This window comes from Morone saxatilis, unplaced genomic scaffold (genome assembly GCF_004916995.1).
Source record: "Morone saxatilis isolate NCDOM2014 unplaced genomic scaffold, NCSU_SB_2.0 Contig18, whole genome shotgun sequence".
In the NCBI taxonomy this organism is placed as follows: Eukaryota; Metazoa; Chordata; class Actinopteri; family Moronidae; genus Morone; species Morone saxatilis.
The window spans coordinates 23,180,997-23,201,384 of NW_023339740.1; the positions used below are offsets into that span (position 1 = coordinate 23,180,997).

General features: G+C 40.4%; 3 protein-coding genes across 5 annotated transcripts in view; 1 reads left to right on the forward strand and 2 right to left on the reverse strand.

Annotated features, from left to right (window-relative positions):
• The first annotated feature begins 6 nt into the window (after positions 1-6).
• On the forward strand, positions 7-7,824 carry zgc:158258 (uncharacterized protein LOC791186 homolog). Of its 2 annotated transcripts, XM_035662854.1 has the most exons (4): positions 7-790; positions 4,562-4,719; positions 4,988-5,183; positions 5,279-7,824. In XM_035662854.1, exons 2-4 carry the CDS (start codon positions 4,615-4,617, stop codon positions 6,397-6,399), a joined length of 1,422 nt encoding a protein of 473 aa, XP_035518747.1. In that variant the 5' UTR covers positions 7-790; positions 4,562-4,614; the 3' UTR covers positions 6,400-7,824. The 2 variants fall into 2 exon arrangements, with proteins under 2 accessions (XP_035518747.1, XP_035518748.1); XM_035662855.1 differs by having other exon boundaries at positions 7-4,719.
• Positions 7,825-8,782: 958 nt separating this feature from the next.
• Positions 8,783-15,301, reverse strand: kif17 (kinesin family member 17). Its single transcript, XM_035662806.1, has 14 exons — positions 14,783-15,301; positions 14,344-14,490; positions 14,100-14,201; positions 13,662-13,851; positions 12,590-13,042; positions 12,323-12,417; positions 12,019-12,220; positions 11,794-11,897; positions 11,586-11,695; positions 11,059-11,287; positions 10,291-10,549; positions 10,118-10,179; positions 9,893-10,013; positions 8,783-9,360 (listed from the first exon to the last, which is right to left on the reverse strand). The coding sequence occupies exons 1-14, from the start codon at positions 15,011-15,013 to the stop codon at positions 9,185-9,187; spliced, it is 2,481 nt and encodes an 826-aa protein (XP_035518699.1). The 5' UTR covers positions 15,014-15,301; the 3' UTR covers positions 8,783-9,184.
• Positions 15,302-16,200: 899 nt separating this feature from the next.
• Positions 16,201-20,388, reverse strand: part of sh2d5 (SH2 domain containing 5) — a 5,763-nt gene continuing 1,575 nt past the window's right edge. For both annotated transcript variants that reach the window (XM_035662805.1, XM_035662804.1), the window contains exons 6-10: positions 19,529-19,729; positions 18,947-19,133; positions 18,426-18,531; positions 18,181-18,340; positions 16,201-17,352 (exon numbers count right to left, since the gene is read on the reverse strand). In XM_035662805.1, coding sequence (XP_035518698.1) covers positions 17,146-17,352; positions 18,181-18,340; positions 18,426-18,531; positions 18,947-19,133; positions 19,529-19,729 — 861 coding nt within the window. In that variant the 3' untranslated portion in view covers positions 16,201-17,145. The remainder of the gene's footprint in view (positions 17,353-18,180; positions 18,341-18,425; positions 18,532-18,946; positions 19,134-19,528; positions 19,730-20,388) is intronic.

Below are 20,388 nucleotides of genomic sequence, written 5' to 3' on the forward strand. Positions count from 1 at the left end.
ATTAATAAAGTAATACAAACAAACTGATAATACTTCTTTTGAGTAACATTTTCAGTGGAGGACTTTTACTTAAGAGTATTAATTTTCTACAGTATCAGTAGCCTATACTTTTATTTAAGTAAAGCATCTGAACCCTTAATACAACACTGCCCACTGTCATTTATTTCTCATGCTAAAGGCAGTTTACATGTATAAAAACTGAGAACATGTAGCAACAAAGAAACAAGAAACACAGAAAAGACATATATAAAAGAAAAGAGGAATAAATAAATAAAAAAAAAGTAAAAGAAAATAAATAATGTAATGCTTGGGAAGGGGAATTTGGTAGATTAATCATCAACTGTCCGCCAAAAAAGACCAAAACAACATCTGAACATCTGTCTACTTTAGACGTTTTGTTAACGGAAGGAGGGAGTTCAACCGGTCAACACGGGTTGCTACAGTAACCAACTAACCGTTAACGTAACAGCAATACAGTAACGACTTTCACTTAGGGTCTACTTTTCGAGTAACGAGCCTCAGTGCCGGTGAGCGGAGAGACACACAGATAGTGATTAGTGAGATTACTGCAGTTGTGGGCACCATGACAACGAGGTTCTAGTGCGTCTTAAGGAGAATGCTGCTCTCTGATTGGCTGAAAGCTTAAAAGGCACAAAGTCCCTCATGCAGGTATCTCACACACTCACACACACACTCACACACTCACACACACACACTCACACTCACCGACTCTTCTCTTGCACAAGAAGCAGGGGATGGATAACTGAGTAACGCACGCAGATTCACACAGGTACGTTTAACTTTAAAACTAACTTTGTGGCAGTTAAATCTACTTAAGGTTAGTTTGAACAACAATTTATGTTAAATAGGGTTGTTTAAATCGTGTTTTTCCCCTCTAACGTTAATATAAGAAATTAATCTATTGCTCACATTAAGTGTATTATATCGAGTTATAGTAACGAACTATTTCCTGATTAAATCCCGCTTTTTCAAAATAGTTTTTGTAACATAATGATGATCTCCGACTTCATATTTTTGTATAAAGTCATATAGTTAATGTAATTTTCGTGTTAAGCCATCTCTACAGTGCATAGTCAGCTTTTGTTTTATTTGCAGACTAATTTTAGAATAATCTATATTTTGTAGAGACTATTTGAGGCAGAAAATCTTTATTACAAAAGACACAAACTACTGTGCTTAAAACCCTGGGGAATCTGAAGGCAGAGGGCTGATAGTGAGGATTAAAATAAACTTGGGGGGAAAAAAAAATATATATATATATGTATATAAAACCTTGTTCAGTTGCTCTTTTATAGCCACAATCTTAAACAACTGCAACTGTGTTACTGGACCAGGGATTATGTTCCTAGGAGCTTCACATGGCGGTTACATTTATTGCCTCAGCCTCTTACACAGTTTTATGAAAGATAAGCTCATCGTGTTTCCCATGTCGGTTGCTCCAGTGTTGATGAGTGTATATCTATATGGAGATAACATTATATATGATGTATTTTCAACGGTGTTTAAGATGTCGTTTCACTTATGCTATACAGGGGTTAATGACCGACTCTGGCGTTTCGTTATGACAAGGGAAAAAACCCAAGTCACATTGCCCCCTTGAACAGGACAGAAAAAAACCAGTCGCTTTAGGGTTTAAAATATATAGTTTTTGCCTGCAGGCCACAGTAGCTGCTCTTTTTATGTGCATGTGATCAACCCAGATTGTGTGGGGTTAAAACACAATAAACGTTATCTCAGTGTTTCCACTGTGTCACATATTCATATCCTGACCTGCATGCAGCGGGACAGATGGGGGCATTTACATATTGGGCTGTTGATAGGGGCTTTAAAATTTTACAGGGATGGGATGACATGGCAAAGCATGAACAGTGAACAGGAGTGCTTTTGTGCCTCTCTTGGCCTATCTAGCAGCCCTTCCCTCTCAGGTGTTGAAACTTATCCAAAAGTGAATTTCTTTTCACCAGGATCAGACAGAGCTGCCTTTATACTAAACTTTATTCTCTAAAATGTGTTTGTTCTGGTAGAAATCTTTGCTCAAAATTGCTGTTAAACAACTGATCCTTCAGTTTGGGCAATTTGCAGTACTTGCACCAATAAGATGCTTTTATCCAGAGTGTCTCACATGGCCAGAATAATGTGTGTGAATGTTATCATTGTATTTATTTATTGTATTTCATTCTCTCTGTATTTCACTACCTAAAAATGATATAACCAAATAAATAATGTCCCAAAACTAGACTGCTACAGTAAGACAACAAACTGGATATCACATAGCTTCCAGGAGATCATTGCTGCTGCCCTCCACTCCCGCTGAAACTGATCCGGTTGAGGAAGATTAGGAGTGGCATGTGTGCTGTAATCTGAGTCACATGCAGTAAGAGGACTAGTTCGATATCTGTCAGAAACACACTGACCAATGATACCCTGTCATTCTCTAAGAGCAAGGCTGTCCAGTCATCAGAAAACTGCCGTGCATATAAAACACACCACAGGGCTACATAGGATGTTACATGTTGAGGTGGTATTATGTAGGTCTGTGTATGAGACAGAGCAAATTAAAAATAGCCCAATAATTCAGACATATATACATCTCAAGGACCATTGCGTTGGTTTTAGCCAATTAACTGCAGCCTATGTATCCTTTACATTACTCTGAACCATTTGCCAAGGATACTGTACTACTGTACTAATTAAATCTACTACTATTTATCACAGTTCACATTAAGTCACCTTTAATTTGTTTTTTCTCAAAAGTTACGTTACAGTTTCACAGTATTGCAGCTGCGAGCCGGGACCTTTTTTTAAACTAAATTAATTAAAGTGTCAACATCTTAGAGCTTAAAAGTCAATTGTGTTCAAGCTAAATGAGACCAAGAACACAAAGCAAATATGACCTTTATGAAAACAATACAGTGTAAATGTATTATTACTTGTTGCTGTTCTGCAGCAATTGATGCTTTAGTGTTGAGTGTAGGGGATTAACCATGAATAATTCAATGCATCAATAACAGTAGTTTTCTAAAATTGCCTTTGAGCAAACGAAAACTTTACTTGATGAAAATCTAAACTTAACAAAAGCTAGTTGACCCTACAGAGGCTGTAAAGAGCTTCTAATTTTTAACACTTTTTATTCACTTGTAAGAGTTTATGAGTTTGTCTTTGAACATTTTTAAATTCTCCTGTGATACTTTACCCTCAAGCTCCAGCAGTGCATACAATACAAACTATTGGACCCATTTGTTCTTCAATGGCGCGATGATGTAAAAAGTGTACAGCTGTCATTCTACGATATTATAAATTAGTTATGAAGACAAAGATTCTTCTTCGATATGTTATAATTCTCAAACTATCCAACCCTACATGGTCCAACCACAATGTACACCATCTTTACAGTATAGGATAATAACATTAAAGTAACCCTAAGGACTTATTTTAATCCTGGGTTGAGGTAACTCAGGGTTACCTTTACATGTTTGACACTGTTTACATTGAAGCTAGTAGTAAAGACGGATCAGTCCGACCTGGAGCTGACTGGTTCCCTGTTGTGCTCATTAGTGCTCACACACAACATCTCATTTCCCTTCCTCTCCATGGCTGTGTACATTCATTGGAAACAAATGTACAGGTTATTTGACCCCAAGCCATATATTGTTAATCGGTGTCTGTGTACATTGTTTTGTCATTTATTAATTAATTATATATGAAGCCAAAATCTAAATTCCCTTCACAGCTGAAATATTGTCCTACAGCCATAAATCAGATGTGTTCAAAGCTCTGAATTTAGAAATATGGTTGATGCTTTAACAAAGAGTATTGCATATTGTGGTCTGCTTTAATGCAGCAATTTGCCAGATACTGGTCAGGGCTTTGTTGATCAATAAGTGCATGTCACTGTTTTTGCTAAAACATTTTATACAGACTGCCAGTATCGATGGTGGGCCTCTGTTCTTAATCTGTACCGTTCATTAGAGGTCTGGAAATTGTAGGAATCTGAGTACAAGTACCAGCATATTGGTGTAGTCCGGTGTACCTATTACGTTTATTAACATCCATCTCTCATTGAGATTTTCTTGCAAGCTGAGCTATTACTAAAGTATGAAAATCTCCATAGAAAATCCATCATAATATCACATCAGTGTTTTCTGCCTACAGGTTCCTCAGTTATCTGTTAACCAGATGTCCTTTTATGCTGATTAGACATTTCTGCATTAAGGTTAACAGTAGGTGACACAAAAGCTATTGAAAGGTTGGAGCAAAAAGATTAAGTAAAGACCAAGTGAGAAAATGCAAAAGTATTGCAAGGGGATGCAAGTATTTTCAAGAAAATTCCCAATATGGTCCTTCATGGACTCCGTAGACTTCATACTGTACAAAAAGGAATGTAAACTAATGGCTGTCTGAAAGAAAGACCATCTATAAACCTGTGGAAAATTGTCCACAGAGACAGTATAAACATTGTTATTGAATCAACCATTAATGTCACTTATAGAGGAACAACTTAAACTGCAATTCTAACTCACCATGTATTCCCTTTTCACAGAGTGTACCACAACAATCTGTGCCACTAACCTCAGATAGAATCAGGGCACTAAGATGCCCAAAAGCGATACCTGGCCAGGTGGCATTGGATTGGAGACGATGACAGGCATGGACAGTGCTGGCAGCTGTGACAGTGTTGTCAGCGCCAATTCTGGCTTTGTAAGTTACTAATCTTCCCCTCTTGAACCTGAGCATAGTATTAGTTCCTCTACAACTCATTATACAAAACAACAGTTAATACACAAAACAATGTAGGTAACAGAGAGTAGAAACATAACAGCTAAGGGATGTATCTGGTTTTATAGTTGTGTGTCTATTTAGAAGTGAAAGGCTTTAAGGCTTTATACTATCATCTTTGAAAACACCTTTGGGATATCTCACTGTGGATTTTTTGTCACGAGGAAAGCCCTACTTTTATGTATTACAGAGTGATGATAGTCTGGAGTACTTGTCTGCTGAGGAGAAAGCCTGTCTCATGTTTTTGGAGGAGACTATTGAGTCTTTGGATACCGAGGAGGACAGTGGACTGTCCAATGATGAACCTGACCAACTGCCCAACCCTGGCAACATTGCTAACAAACTGGCTGACCTGTCAGCCTCCATGAGCAAAAACAAGCTCAACAGTAAGTTAATCTCTTGGCAGAAACGCAGAATTAGTTAAACAGTAATACTGAAAGAGAGACACATTGTGGTGAACATGTGCTTGTTTGTCTTCCAGGTTCACAGAAACATGCCTCTAAGGAACCCATGAAGGAAAATGTTGACACCAAACCCATGCAGAGCTACCTGGTCCCTACACCTTTTGTTGTAGCAAGAAGCTCTCCGTGTTCTGTACCCATTGCTAAACAGAGTGTCTCTCCGGACAAAAATATCAGCTGTCAACCTCAGTTCACTTCTTCAAGCAAACAACCTGGTCATAAACACAACCAGAAACCTGCTGCTCCCCAAGTACCTTTAGAGGTTACTGTTATGATACCTCCTCCTACTAAATTCAGGGACTACTCAGTTCGGACAACTGAAGGTCCTTTACCTAGAGGACCTCTGTCCTATGAGGCACTTTTTCACCTGCGGAGGAGTGCCTCCACAAAGAAGACGCCTTTATGTCCCACCATCGATCATACTATAGACTTGGACAAGCACCTTCCTGTTACAGCGGAAGGCCCAAACCTCGGAAATCTTCCAAGATTCGGCAGATCCAACTCAGAGGCTTCCATGTCTAAGACAGGTCCTCCAGTCGTGGCCCCCAAACCCAAAAAGATTCCTGCCAACATATCTATGAAAACACAAAATGAAGCAGCCATAACCTCAGATTCTTCATACGGTGTCAAGCATGCAACAGACCCCCAGGTCGTGAGACTGGAAGCTTTGCAGAAGCTGGGACTCCTGAAAGATCAACAACCAGAAAACGAGACAGTAGCCCCACTGCCTCCCCCCAAATCTCACTCCTCTCTGGACCCAACCCCAAACAGATTTACAAGAGGTCCATCTAACGTTAATCCGTCAAGAAGTCCATCGTTTTCTCATTCTCAAGTGCCCTCGGAGCCCAAGAACAGGCCTCTGCAGAGCAGTGCCAGTTTCCATCACTACTCCAGACCTGACAAACAGCCTGCGTCTGTATCGCATCCTGCTCAATCCAACGGACTGAAGGCGGCTGGTCTGGAGCGCTCTGCTACCATGGACAACCACAGAAACGGTGGAAGATGCCCTGAACCACGGTACACCACTGCAGCTCAGCCCCAAAAACCCTCAAACCCAGCCGGATATACCGTGATGGTGGTGCCTGGTATGGGAGCTGATCGAAAAGAAGCACTCAGAAAGCTCGGACTGCTCAAAGACTAAAAACAGATGAACAACAGAAGTCTGCCTGCGTAAGTGTGGCGCTCAGAAAGAGTTCAAGAGTACTATCAGCTTAAAGAGAGTTAGAGCATTAAGGGGGAACTTGGCACTTTGGCAAACTAAAGCAGAAGAGGATGAAGAAGAGGAAGAATTTAAAGGGGAAATACCAGCACTTTTAATGTAGGTTGTTTTATTCAAATATTGTTCTTATGTAGGTTTCAACAGTACCTGAAGATCTACCTTACACAGTTCAAACCCCCGAAGCTCCTCGTATTTCATTGAAATGTTAATGTAATGCCATCTAATCAGAATCACTTGGTGTTTAACAAATTTCAGTTAGATATATGACTTGATAAGGCACAACAGAACAAATCATCAACAGTGCATATGAAAAAAGGAAGCACTTTAAACATCAATATAGTGTTGAAGTTATAGCCTTCACTCCTCCATCTCCAAATCCGATGGAGCATTGGTTTTCTGCATGCACTAGTATCCACGTACACGTTTATGGCTGTAAGAAATTATTTGTAAGAAGCAAAACAAGACACATTTTATATTGGTGGTAACATACTGAAGCCATCCATATTGTGGCTTTCCATTAATCTTGTTCCTTCCTCATCATACTATATATAAAATGCTGCTCCGCTGTACTTATACTTAAAGGAAACATCGACCAAAATCAAGCAAATTTTTACGTTACTGGTCGTTTTATAAATCACAGATGTGCCTATAAGTGGATTGTTAAGTACATCCCTTGGAGCAATCACTTTATGCTGCTCATAATTATTGTAAAATGAAATTTGGAAGTGTTTTGGGGTGATTTTTCAGAGTTTTCTAATTTTAAGTAGCTACCAGCAGTACATTGTTATTGAGATCTGATGTATAGATAGCTCACCGATATGTTTCTACTATTTTATACAGTATATATATGATTCAGGTGGTTTTAAAGATGTGACAAACAGTCCATGTAACTGCCTTAATTGTCAAAATACTGGAACAAATCAATGATAATGTGATTATTTTTACCTACTCTATTTCCATAAATGCAAGTGAAAATAAAGAAGTCTTCATCTTATATATAGTGTATTGTATTTTTTATGTAAGTTTTAATACAGTATTAAACTTAACATCAGTCTGTGTAAATAAATAGTCAACACTTTGTTTCTTGAAACTGTTATCACTCCATGTAGACCTTTAAATGTGATTCATTTGAGCTCTTAATTTAAAGTTGTTTTTAATTAAGACAAATATACACACAATGGTAAATACATATATGCACATCTTGTATCTGGGGTCCGTCTAGAAGCAAAGTCAATTTAATTTTGTCCAACCTTCTTCCCTGTAACCTGCAGAGTGACTTTACATCTCTGCTCCACTCACAGAATAGACTATCAGTCGTACTGCTCATCTTACACGGCACTCGTGCACTTTCTCATTTGAGAAAGCCTGCTCAGCTGTTCTTCCATTATCCGATTATCTTGAGCCCCACCTGTGTGTGAACTCAGCAGACCGGTGTTTTCCTTTCTGTGTTTTCTTGCTATCACTTGCATGTAAAGACTAATTCCTGCCACTGACTTGTGTGAACTGCTAGTCGTTTGTTAAGAAACCGCCTTGAAGCCATTAACTAAGTGTGTGGTTGATTATTACGGGAGACAATTACAGTGGCTTTCCTGTAGTGTAATCTCTCAGTGAGGCGAGGGGTTCACCTAATGTGCCAGTATCTGTGTCTAGTGTGTCTGCACACAGGCAAATAAAGGGTGTCAAATTTTGAAACTGACACGGCTCTCTGCCGGTCAAGTAATATTAAACAATGGATGAAGAAATCAGGCCATAGCCAAAGACAGAAATATGATACTCAGACGGAAAAGCTTTGTTTATCAATAAAGATAAAAATGACTGTGTTTTGTAAAAAAGAAACAAGCAAAAAACAGAAAACTTTTATGACATTATGTGTATCTGCTGTAACTCCTCTGCTAGAGATACAGACTCCATCACAGGATTATTCTGAATAATTGATTATTGAAATAAATCTATGCAACCATTTGATATCTGCATCAAAATGATTTTTTTATGATTCACAGACTGTCAAGCATTAATTAAAAAGGTTCTCTCATCCCTATAAAGCTGAAGTAAAGCCACATCAAAATCCACAATGCTGACCCCAGAGGTCATACGTAACATGAGACAACCGCCTACTACCTGTCAACACTGCTGCCATGGCAACAGCCCCCCTGACCCACTTGTGAGTTATCCATTTTCTGTGATACAGAAACAAACTGGTCTGACTTGCTGACTGGGATCTTATTTCTTATTACTGTTCATAACACGGTACAGAAAGCTATTTAAACTTGGCTTGTTAAAATGAATTTAGCCATAAAGTGGATAAATAGTTTTATTTGAGCCATTCAGCAGCAACTGTAGAATTTTTACTGTTAGGTTAAAAATTCTGGTTTACAATAAGCAACAGTAAAATACATGAGACATTAAATATTATAGTAGCTTTGAGTCTCACAGTGCACGAATCACAGGTTTTTAGGTACAGTGCAAGAATACAAGGGTAGTAACATACTGCAGGTAGCATTTTGTTCAACATGAGCATTCAAAATGTGAATTAAAACACACTACCTGACTCAAAACGTCCACAATAAGAGCGGACTGTATACATTTCTGGTTAGCAGTGGTTATTAAAAATTCAGCATTTACTATATACTGTATGTGATCAATAACAGTGTATAAAACATTTAGTCACAGGCAGATGACACGGAGATCTGTTACATTTACAGTCTTTTCAAATCCCCTCATTGTGGATGTGAGACTTGCTTTTTTTGCGCTTCACCTTACCATTGGAGACCGGGACATCCAACGACTCCAGGCGGAAGGGCCGTGAGCTGACGGGTGGGTTCACGGTGGAACCGCTCACACTGAGGTGGGCCGCCCCGTTAACCAAGGGTGGAGAGTGGATGGCTGGAGGAGAAAAGCTCCATCAGACGAGTAAATGTAAACTGACATTGTGACAGTTGCAGAAAGTTCTTTGGTGTAGCTGTTAGTATTTTTATTTTCAGAATTGAGCATTTTCTTTTTGGTATAAGTGATTGAATATGGGATGCTGGACTAATCATTGAACCCTTCTTGTGTGTCGCGGTGAATGGCTGTGTGTGCTGTGGCCGTGTGTGTGTCTCTGTTTAGAACCATCAAACAGGCAGTATTTTTAAACGTTTTATCTCAAAACTTTCACAGTCGAAACCTGATTACTTTTGTCACATTGTTAAAATGTTTATGATAGTAGCTTGATTGACTGCTCCTCCTCAAAGAACTGACACTTCAGAATCTAAAGTAAAGACCAGAAACACACTAAATGATGACAACCTGCAGATTTACCACTGTGAGGATGAAGAGACATCATTAGAGCTTATTAGCAAACTATTGGCTATTATTTGTGCTCTCTATCATCCTGGATGGTTGAGTCAGTGGAGAGATCTGCAGGTCTTAGTCTCACCGTGTCCCTTGGTAGCTTCCCGTCCCAGCAGTTGGCTCGCCCTCTTAGACTTGAAGTAGCTGCTGGCGATGTTCTCACTGTCACTACGATCAAGCATTTCCTTGTACCTGTCCCCTTCCACCTGCCCCCAACACAGCACACAGGGTAACGGCTCTGCGACAGTGTTTCAATGTTGTGTCTGATGTGTCTAGAAGATACGTAGAAACATGAACACATAAAACCCACCATGAATGGCTCTCCAGCATCAGCAGCTGAAGCTCTGCGAGTTGCAAGTCTTGGAGCCACTGCTATGAGAGAGAAAGAAAGTGAGACAGTATTAGGACTTACAGTCTCGAAAGCTACATCATTAAGAAAAACTGATAAGCCTATTTTCTATATGCCCTCATCACACATTGCACCTGAAGGCAGTGTTGTTTTCTGCACCATCACATCCGGCAGCCTCCAGGTGGCGCTGTCCTCGTCCCAGACAGCTTCTTTCTTCAAGCGGTCCAGGTTGCTGTAGTTGCAGTCACGGCGCACCAGCGGCACCATACGCTCCAGCAGGCTGTGCAGTAACTGACCCTCCCTCTCCAGCCGCCGGATTGTTGCCAGGTAGTCATTCCTCTCCACCTCGAACTCTGCCTGCAGGTCACGGATCTCCAGTTTGGCTGCTTTCAGCTGTCACAACAGGTGGATGCGGTTTTATGGTTGAATGCAGAACACATGATTCAGCACTGAAAGCTTAGAGACTCAGAGGGATCATTTTGTCCTAACTTTGTAAGATTCTTGGTGCTAAGTAAACACTCATTTATGTGGTATTTTGTACTGAACAGTCTGAACTCAGGCGGTTCTGATGTGCAAAAAATAGGTTTTACTCTCCAAATCAGAGAATCCAGGAGGAGACAGGAGTTAATGAAAGAATAAAGGGTTTTTATGTCTACGAATAACAGGAGCAAATCACTGACAATTTTGGGCCTGTTTGGACTGATTAAAGCATCATTGAGTATACTTCCAGTCATTATCGTGTTTTTCCTGTCCATGTATTTGAATATTTTCAGAGCAGTGAAAATATTTTAGAGTGGACCAATTACATCAGAAAGATATTGCTTCAACATATTCCTTTGTTGTCACTGGCCAGATCCATTTTTCCTCCGAACCTTCTTGTACTGAATGAACCATTGACCCACCTTTCCCTGGACCTTGACCAGCAACTGGCTTTTGGCATGGACCTCTTCCTGGATGGAGTTGTAGACATTCAACAGCACATTTTCACTCTCCTCACTGTTCTCTGACAGAGCGCGGATTAGATGGACTTTTCTCTGGTCAGCGAGGTTCTTCCTCTGCCAGTGTCTCTGCTGTAACTCTTTGTTCCTGGCCTGCTCTCCTCCCACCACTTCCTGCTCCAGCTGCTGCAGTCTGGGGATGGAGAGATGGATGAATAGGAACGCTGCATGGAGATCACAAACTACATAACAACAAGCACTTGAGCTGCATGTTGCCCCATCAAAACGATTATATCAAACATAATCCGCTACATTAATTAAATAAAAAATCTAAATAATGCATTAAAAGGCAAATATTCCTTTGTCAGCATACCTGCGTTGTCATAACCTACATGCAGTACTAATATACGGTATGAATTATGCAAATATTATACAATAGTAATTTCAGTGGTTGATGGATGGTTATGTTTGTCAAATATTTGTCCACAAACCTTTCCAGGACGTGTTGCTGGTCTAGAGGCCCTGCAGTGCCAGGTGAGTCTACAAGTCCGTCTCCATCTGGACCTATTTGGACACCAACTGCTGCACAAGGTACAGCTGCCTGGCTCACCAACATGAGGAAATAATACCAAGTAAGTTTCTAACAACCAGCAGTGGTAACATGTTTTGAATGATTAATGGTTAACGGTGGAAGAGTACCTTGGTCAGAGAAGTGTCTCCAGCTGTACTGTGGCACATGGGATCAGTGTTATGGCAGACCTCTTCCTCAGCAACCTTTGTCATACAGCTAGAGCTCACTGATGCTAGGAGGCAAAACAATACAAAGTCAGTACACAGGGGGTGGACACAATAACAAGAACTTTTGATGAACAACAACAAATGTTCAGTTTGACGAGCACTGAAACCAGTTTATTAACAACTTACAAGGTTCTTTGTTGTGGACAGAAGATTTTCCGTTACCATTCTTTAGGACAGAGCTCCCCCTGCTGGTTCGGGCCTTCTCCAGATTAGACAGCTTGGATTCATAGGAGGAACAAAGGGCAGCAATGTCCTCCTGCAGCTTTGCTTTGGATTCCTGCTCTGCATTGTACTCAGCTTGCAACTTGGCCAGCCTCTCTTCATACTCCTGTGGAGGGAGCAGAATACGCACTCATAAATCACCTGGTTCTCATATAATGCATGGGGAGAAGCGAGGTGATATATTGGTGTGGGAACATCCTATAGTTGCCTCTTTAATCTTATCCTTCTCTGCTTCTGTGGTGTTGGACTGTGGCCTTGAAGGAACAGCAGGGGATGCTTCAAACAACTGACCAGCCAGCAGAGCTGCACGATAAGTAAAAGCAAACACGTGAGTTTTTTCTTTTTAGCAAGACAGGTAAAAATCACTGAACAAAGAAGTGCAAAATGCAAATGAAACATATCTCAATAGCTACATTTAAATCATTTTCAAATAAAAAGATGTTGTGTCCTTATATCAACAGAATTAATCATTTACATGCAAGGTCAGCAGTGCCCAGCTGGCCTGAGACGAGGGCCCGCAACTTCTTGATCTCCTCCTGATACTCTCGGAGCAGAGCATCCTTGGGGTCCTCGTTGATACGAGGCCTGTTCTGGATGCTCTTGGCCCGGTTGGCATAACGAAGCGTGCTCAGACTTTCCTCGTAGTTGTTGTCTGCGGGGGAGAGACAGGCAATCATCAACGTGCGTGTGTTTCCTCCCAGAGAGTCCTGGAGCAGTCTGGTCAGCTTGGAGTCCCGGTAGGGGATGTATTTGGAGCGTCCGTCCACCAGGGCAGAGATGACGTTCCCCAGGGCCGAGAGGGAGAGGTTGATCTTGGTGGCCTCGCGGAGCCGCTCGCCGGTGGCACCGGTTTTAGACTGACGCTCACTTCCTGCCAGGTCAACAAGGTTGAGTTTACCCGCTCGTAGATGATCCTGGCCGGCTGCATCTGAGAATTTGGAGTGACAAAGTGAATGTAGAGAGAATACAACTTTAAAGTTAGTCTGTTCCTTTAAGCTGAATAACTCCTGGCAATGTACCTTGCATTTCTATTAAAGGTCTATTATTAATGTATTTTAGCTTGTTGATAGTCTCAGCAGACACAGCAGGTCAGGTTTATTATTCATTAGTTCTCTGTGCAATAATCCTGTTGTGTTTTTTTATACTTTTAGCCAGAATTACTGATTCTCACACTTTTATTTATTTAGTTTTTCTATTTCTTAATCATTTTTTATCTAATTAGAATTGCCATCGTCTATCAGGAAAACAATGTTTTTGTTTTTTAATATGCTCCATAAATAAAAAAGACCTGACTCGACTATTAATTTGTTTAGCTGTGTTTTTCTTTCTTATTCTGTGTATAACTAATCAGCGTTTTTGCACCAAACATTTAAAATCATACAAGGAAACATCAATGACACACTAAGCGTAACAGCCGGTTGATATCAGAAGGCGTATCTGTTCTTTAACATCATAAAATAAAATGTCGGATAAAAATGCCTTTATCCGACATTAAACAGATATGTTTCAGCAGGTTACAGGTATTGTGTCACTGTGTGTGTGTTCACCTGTGCTGCAGATCTCCAGATGGATGCTGAAGATGGAGTGGGAGCGGGAGGAGTCTTTGTTCATCAGTGTGTAGCCCACTGCCCGGTTCTTCCAGCCTTGCTCTATGATTCTCTCGCACTCCCCCACACTGTGCACAGTGTGCATGGAGAGGTCCCGCACATACACCCCGCGCTCTGGATGCTCTTTCAGCTGAGCATTCATCAGCCACACATAAAGCACATGAAATCCAAATCTGTCACTTGTTCAAACACCTTGACCTTCAAGTAAAAAAAACATGCAACTACTGTGCTTTTGAGTCACCGTGGCAACTCGGTACAGGATTGTGCTGACTGTAAGAGAATAGTCTGAGAAACAGGTTTCATAATGAACAATAATCCTTTTGGTTCCTAATGCCACACAGTGCAGTCCGATTTGTTTATTAAAACAACAGCGCTTACCTCCAATCTCTGCTTGGTGTCACTTCCCAAAAGGTCTCTGATTTCTTCATTGTAAATCTCCAAGTAGGAGGCCCGCACCAGGAACTTTGTATTTTCTGCACACTAGCTTGCAAACAAAAACACACACAATTATTCCCTCTGAGGATACAAAGCTTAGACAAGCGTGAACAGAGACTAGAGAAGATAAAAGTTGTGGTTACACACTGATGTCATGCACACTTTTTTAACAGTTACCCTAACTGACCTGAATACTCTCAAAGATGTGCTCAAAGGCTCGTGGAATGACGCCCCTCTGGGCCGCAGGCTCGGACACTCCCTGCATGGTGAAAGACTTCCCACTTCCGGTCTGTCCATAGGCAAAAATTGTGCCATTGTATCCCTCAGTGACACCCTGTAAAAAAACAAAAACAAATGTGGCACACGTGAGCTTTTGCATGAGGCACCCTGCTGACCTTTCTGAGTAACTGACAGCAGACTGTTAAGTAAATAATGAGGTCTGCAGTCATTGGCAATAAGATATAGCCTACTGTTGTTAGACTGGGGGGTGTCCAGTGACCTGTGTGCTACTTATATAATGCCTGGATCTCCATACTGTTGCTGTGCATTGGCACTTTAGGTTTCAACATCAACAAACACACTGGAAACACTAAAAAGCACAATCTAAAATGGTCCCTGGAGCTTACCTCAACTAAAGGATAGGCAATCTCGTTGTACATCTGCTCAGTGGTTTGATCAATAAAGTAGGTCCCGTCAAAGGTGAACTGTTTGGGTGGCTCGTCCGCTGCCCCGGGTTTCTCTATGAAGCACTGGCACCGGTGCAGGTCCATGAACATCACCGTCTTCGAGCAGAGAGCCTTCTCCCTTTCATTCAGGGGCCTGCACCTGACCACCACCTTCACAGACTCGGAGCCCATGTCTCCACATTCACTCCGCAGCTATCGGCTGGTGCAGTAGATGACACATAAAAAAAAAAAAAGAGAGAGGAGTAATGTCCAGTTCTGCTTTATAAATGCATGTCTGCAGAGCTTCACTGTCAGCAGGATCCTCATCAGGTAAGGGCTAACTGACAGCTCACATCCTGGTTACAGAAGATGACCAGAGAATATCAAACAGCAGTTAATAAAATACTCAAAAAGATTTAAAAAAACAAATAACAACAAATAACTAGTTGAGTGGAGGCGGATATCCTCGTCGGGTATCGTTACCGGTCCCCTGTCATCCTGCTGCTCCTCTCACGGCGTTTTTCACGTCGCTTAGCAACCGTAAACAATCGTTGAGGGATGAGACTGTTCCCAGACCAGCAGCCATTTTGAGGAGGAGGGAGTGAAAGTGGTGTTATATTTTATATGTTTACGTATTAATACAGTGTTTTTTTATATATATAGTTTTGTATATAACGTTTATTTATTTATTTTTTAGCAAGAAAGAAAACAACCCTTCCTAGCTAAGCCTGAGTTGTATTTACTAATTATATATCTTTAATATTACACTTGGTTACTCATTTTGTCCTCATATTTTAAGTAGCCTGTTGTGTCCTGGTTGGTGTATATTTTGTCAATAGCGCCATAAATAACCTTTTAAAAAACCTCTCAAAACATTTAGAGCTAGACTTGCTACTTAAGTGGCAGGAGAGTTACACACTGGATGTTTTTCTATTGCCTTCACAGAGGAATACATGTTAAACTATACAACTAACTATTGCACTAGTGTAATTATTTATGCCAGGGAGGGAAAATAAAACTATATTTAACAAATGTCGGTTTATTAGGTACACCTAGCATAAAAACTAATGCAGTCTGAAACAGCGATCATCCTCCAACATGATCTCTTTAAACATTACAACCACTGAGGTAGGGTTTATTACCAGACTGTTTAAGACTCCATTAGTTTTAGATAAGTGTACCTAATATACTGGCAACTGAGTGCATTTGTTAATTTTTTGTTAAAAACACAAAAAAAGCAATTCTATGTGGAGTCCTGGCCTAAGATTTAGAAACTGAGCAGTATAAGTTTCATGAGAATAATAGCAGCTTTCTCAATACCAAAACTACAAGTGATGCAGTGCCATTCAGAGTCAAATGAAACACGAAGGAAAACAACGTTTCTGCAGGGATCAAAACAGAACACGCCTGTAATTTAATCTCAAACAAGGATGAACAATAGGAACATTATTTGTTGGCCGAATGTGGAAAAGATGGTAGAAAGGTGCTTCAATTATTAATTAAAATGCAGCCTCTTGGAACAGAACAAAAGAAAGACATATAAAGTCTTATAATAACCAAAAACCCAAGGGCAGATCCAATTTCATACCATGGTGAAAAATCAGTGTACAAGATATACATTTAACTGCACACAACATATCCTGTTAGACAGTTGCTGCCTTTAAATTGACCTCCTAAGATGAACTCCATTTGAAGCCAGCAACAAAAAAAACAAACATAACAATGAGTTAGTCTGACAGCACACAAACTTTAAAACAAAAATTGTAACACACCCCTCCTTAGTGGCCATGATATACAAGCACACTAATAACCGAAGATATAGAAAATATTTGGTGTCGTGGTCTTATTTTCTTGTACCATGACACAGTTGTGTTTAGTATTACTGCTTATACATCCTCCAGGTCTGATGTCTAAAACACACAAACAGTGATAAGGTAAGCAGGATTCAAATGCAAAGAAACAAACTTTGATCAAATATATTTGTGCAACATCTTCACAATGTGTGTGCAACAATAGGCGTGCACAGTTTCAGGGTCGTTAGTTTAACATCTTAAAAAACACTAATAAAATTGACTGACGCCTTAAAGGCACAAATAAAAAAACACATAAAAGCAGCAAGCACAAAATATTACATTTTAACAAATAGGGACCCTTTGATAGGAATGACTTGTATACTATATACATTAAGTGCCAACACTGTTATAGGTGCATTACACTTTGTGAAACCGATCGTGATTTAAGAGATGATACATGTGCAAAGAGAAAAGAAAAAAAAGGGTGTCACTTTTAGAGGTTGGCAGTCCACAAGTTCCAGTGTCCAGGGTTTAAACCCACTCCCTTCTGTGGGTACTTTTAATTTTGGCTTTCGTCAGGCTCTTGTGAGGCTTTACAGCCAGCTGTTTGCTGGTAGTTTCCTCCCACTCATAACAGTGGTTTACCCGGGCACAGCTCAGCAGACACTGCAGGTCCTCCTGAGTCTCTGTGTAGTGTTCAATCAGTTCTACTATGGAACCGAACTCAGTCTTGCATTTCTGCCACAAAGATAAACCAAATAAACAGAAAAAATTTTACTGTTAAATTACACAAAATTATCAGTTTCCAATATATAAGTATAATCAAATGCAGCAATTTAATTATTCTTTGTTTAGTTGTAGTTGTTGGTTGTGTTGTTGTTGTTGTTAAAATGATTGTTTTGGAGCCATCTTATGACATATTGCACACTAAGTAAGTCCAAATACTTATATTTTACAATATTTTGGCATGAAAATAGTTTCCTCTTCCAGACTCAGACCCTCACATCCGATACTGGGGAGCTGCATGGCCAACTTTAGTTAAGATCCACTGATGTGCCAGCCCAGATCCTAAAGTTTCTAAATATAACACTGAATTGCAGAGAAATGTGTATCCACAAGGAACCTCAATTCTTAATTTTAATGTGGTCATGCAGCCCTGAAAGACTGCATGTCATGTTTATGTTTCACTTGAGAAAAGTTTGATAAATTCTCATTAATTTAAATGAAAATAAACAGACACAATATAAAGTATATACACATGAAATGTACGCAAGAAGACTTGAAGGCGTGTCATATATAAATATTTGTATACTGGTACAAAACACCTTGTGTCTGTCTTGCATTATATCAATATTCTACATTAAGTTTAACATTACATTAAGCATTAAGTAACCAGTGGAACAGAGCAATAAGTCAAACATACATTTCTGTGGAGTGAACCGTTTACTCTCTAATTCAGTCGACATTTTGTTTCCACCACAAACTTAAGCAAATATTATCCTGGCAGACTCACTGTTTGTACAATTATTATGTACAAGATTCAACCTGCCTCAACGAAACAATTACCTCCAGCTGGAATTTCCCTTTACGGGTGTTTTCTATGAGATGTGTGACCAGGCCAGAGGGGAAGCGAATGATGAGCGAGCCACATTTGGGTTTTTTAGGATGCGGACACAAGAGGTACGATCCCATAACGTCGTCAGCAAGCAGGGAATAGCTGCTGTCACTGAAAGAGAAGACGGAGACAAAATAAGAACTAGAGAAGGCATCCACGGTCAGCGGAGTATGTTAAATACACAAGTAACACTCACGTTGCGATACCAGACCAACACCACACTGCTTGAGCCAGTGCTTCTTCTGTTTCCGCCAAGCTTGGAGCGCGGGATCTCCTCGCTGACGTCTTGTTTTTGTCCTTTTCTGTTTGATAGATAAGAAGAGAAATCATTGGGAATTTTGGAGATTTCAAAATGTCCAAAAGTGGAAGGAAACATCCAAATGTAATCCCAGCTCAGTGGAGGAAATGTTTGGTTTGAACGTAACAGGACTGAGATGAACAAAGCAAGTGGTGATTAAATAACCCATAAAGCCAATGTTTGTGTTTCAACATATTTAAAGCTAATTATTGAAACAGACACCAGTGAGAGAAGCTTAAAGAAAATGTTTGTACAGTAGGACCCACGTGAGACAAAAACCATTACCTCAGTATAAAAATGACTACCTTCAGACACCACAACAGACAGTGAGGGACTGCCCAACACCTGATACTGAAGGGTTTGCTTTTACCTAATCAACTCTCTGACTCTTGAAAGCGCTCTGTGAACACTTGGCCCACCTTGTGACTCGCTCAGTCGCTCCTGAACATTGCGCTGTTTGAGTGGCGTGAAGGTGAAGGAGCGGTAAGCCCCAGAGCGCAGCGCTTTGGTGCGCATGGCCTTCTTGCGCACCAGAGATGGGGAGAAGGTGGGGAAGACTTCATCTTGGCTGCTGACTGGATCATCAGAAGACTTTTGATTCTTCTTCTATAGATGGAGGGGGAAAACAAAATGTTTGAATACAGAAGTGTTTATTCTCAGATGGCCAAAAACTCTCGTTTGTTTTGTCTTCTTCAACCTCATTAGGTCACTAGTTCCCTAGTAGTGAATTACAACCCTTAAACGGCCCCTCCATCCATTAACACAAATTCAACGAAACCTTGTGAATTCTGCGCGACAGTTTTCATTTCTCCTGCAATTTGATGGCAAATAGAAGAAGAAAAGACACATAAAGACTCAAAACATTGCAACATGCATTGCAATCTTTTAGAAAAGCTGCTGTGAAATCAGGGCTTAAGGGACTAACTAGAAGGGAAAGACTAGGGTTGAAATAATAATATCATGTTGTAACAGGCAATGAGAGAAGACATTCAAGTCCAAACCTTAGTCCCTGGCAACCACCCTCGAAAAGGGGCTCTTCTGAAGGACACCAGGGCGCTGACACTGAGAGGGAAGCCGTGGTTGAGCAGGGAGGGGTTACGACGAGGCGTTGAGCCAGCGGAGTCCTCCTGGGCCTCCTCTGGGTGCTTCTCCAAGTAAGACAGCTGGAAACAGCGGCACAGCAGCAGGTTCAGGAACTGTGCCTACGGGGAGAGAAAGGGGACACTTGTATCCAAATGGTGATATCTAATTGTTGGCTAAGTGACATGATAGCCAGTTTAAAGTTACCTTAACTGACATAAATACAGTTACGATGTCAAAGTGAAGAGGTATTATATCTCAAAACAAAACAACGTTGTTGTAGTGATCGATTTCTCTTTCCCGGAGCCGTTTACCGGCTGAAGGAGAACTCAGAGTTTATTTTTTTAAACTCTTGGGATTCAAACGTGGGTTTATCTTACTCTCGCTCCTCAACCGATCTCCTCTTTTACTGTGTAATTAATCTAAAAAGTAACTTAACCTACTAATTTAAAAACACCTGTGTGGGTGTACAGGGCCTTTAAAAAAACTATACCATAATAACTTCTATTTTTATTAAGATACTATCAATTATTGATCATCTCAGTGGTGTTGCTGAGGCACTGTGTCACGATCTTCTTTAGCATTTTGTACAAGTTTCAGTGACTGTAAAACTGCACAGAAAAGTTCAACAGGCGCAACTTTCATTAACTTGGTTGCAGTATTTTTAGATCGTCAGTCCCTCCGTATAGACCAACTCACAGGTCTCTTTAAAATGACATATTCTCCCTTTTGATGCATCACAAATAAACTTTTTTATAAGACCATAATGTTAAAAAAAAAA

Excerpts from the sequence above, each read along its gene's own strand:
- zgc:158258 (XM_035662855.1), top strand. The coding sequence starts at position 4,615 with ATGCCCAAAAGCGATACCTGGCCAGGTGGCATTGGATTGGAGACGATG. Across the intron at positions 4,720-4,987 it reads TCAGCGCCAATTCTGGCTTT|AGTGATGATAGTCTGGAGTA; the intron begins GTAAGTTACTAA and ends TATGTATTACAG. Across the intron at positions 5,184-5,278 it reads GAGCAAAAACAAGCTCAACA|GTTCACAGAAACATGCCTCT; the intron begins GTAAGTTAATCT and ends TTTGTCTTCCAG.
- kif17 (XM_035662806.1), bottom strand. The coding sequence starts at position 15,013 with ATGGGCTCCGAGTCTGTGAAGGTGGTGGTCAGGTGCAGGCCCCTGAAT. Across the intron at positions 10,180-10,290 it reads GAAAACAACACTGCCTTCAG|CAGTGGCTCCAAGACTTGCA; the intron begins GTGCAATGTGTG and ends TCTCTCTCATAG. Across the intron at positions 10,014-10,117 it reads ATGCTGGAGAGCCATTCATG|GTGGAAGGGGACAGGTACAA; the intron begins GTGGGTTTTATG and ends TGTTGGGGGCAG.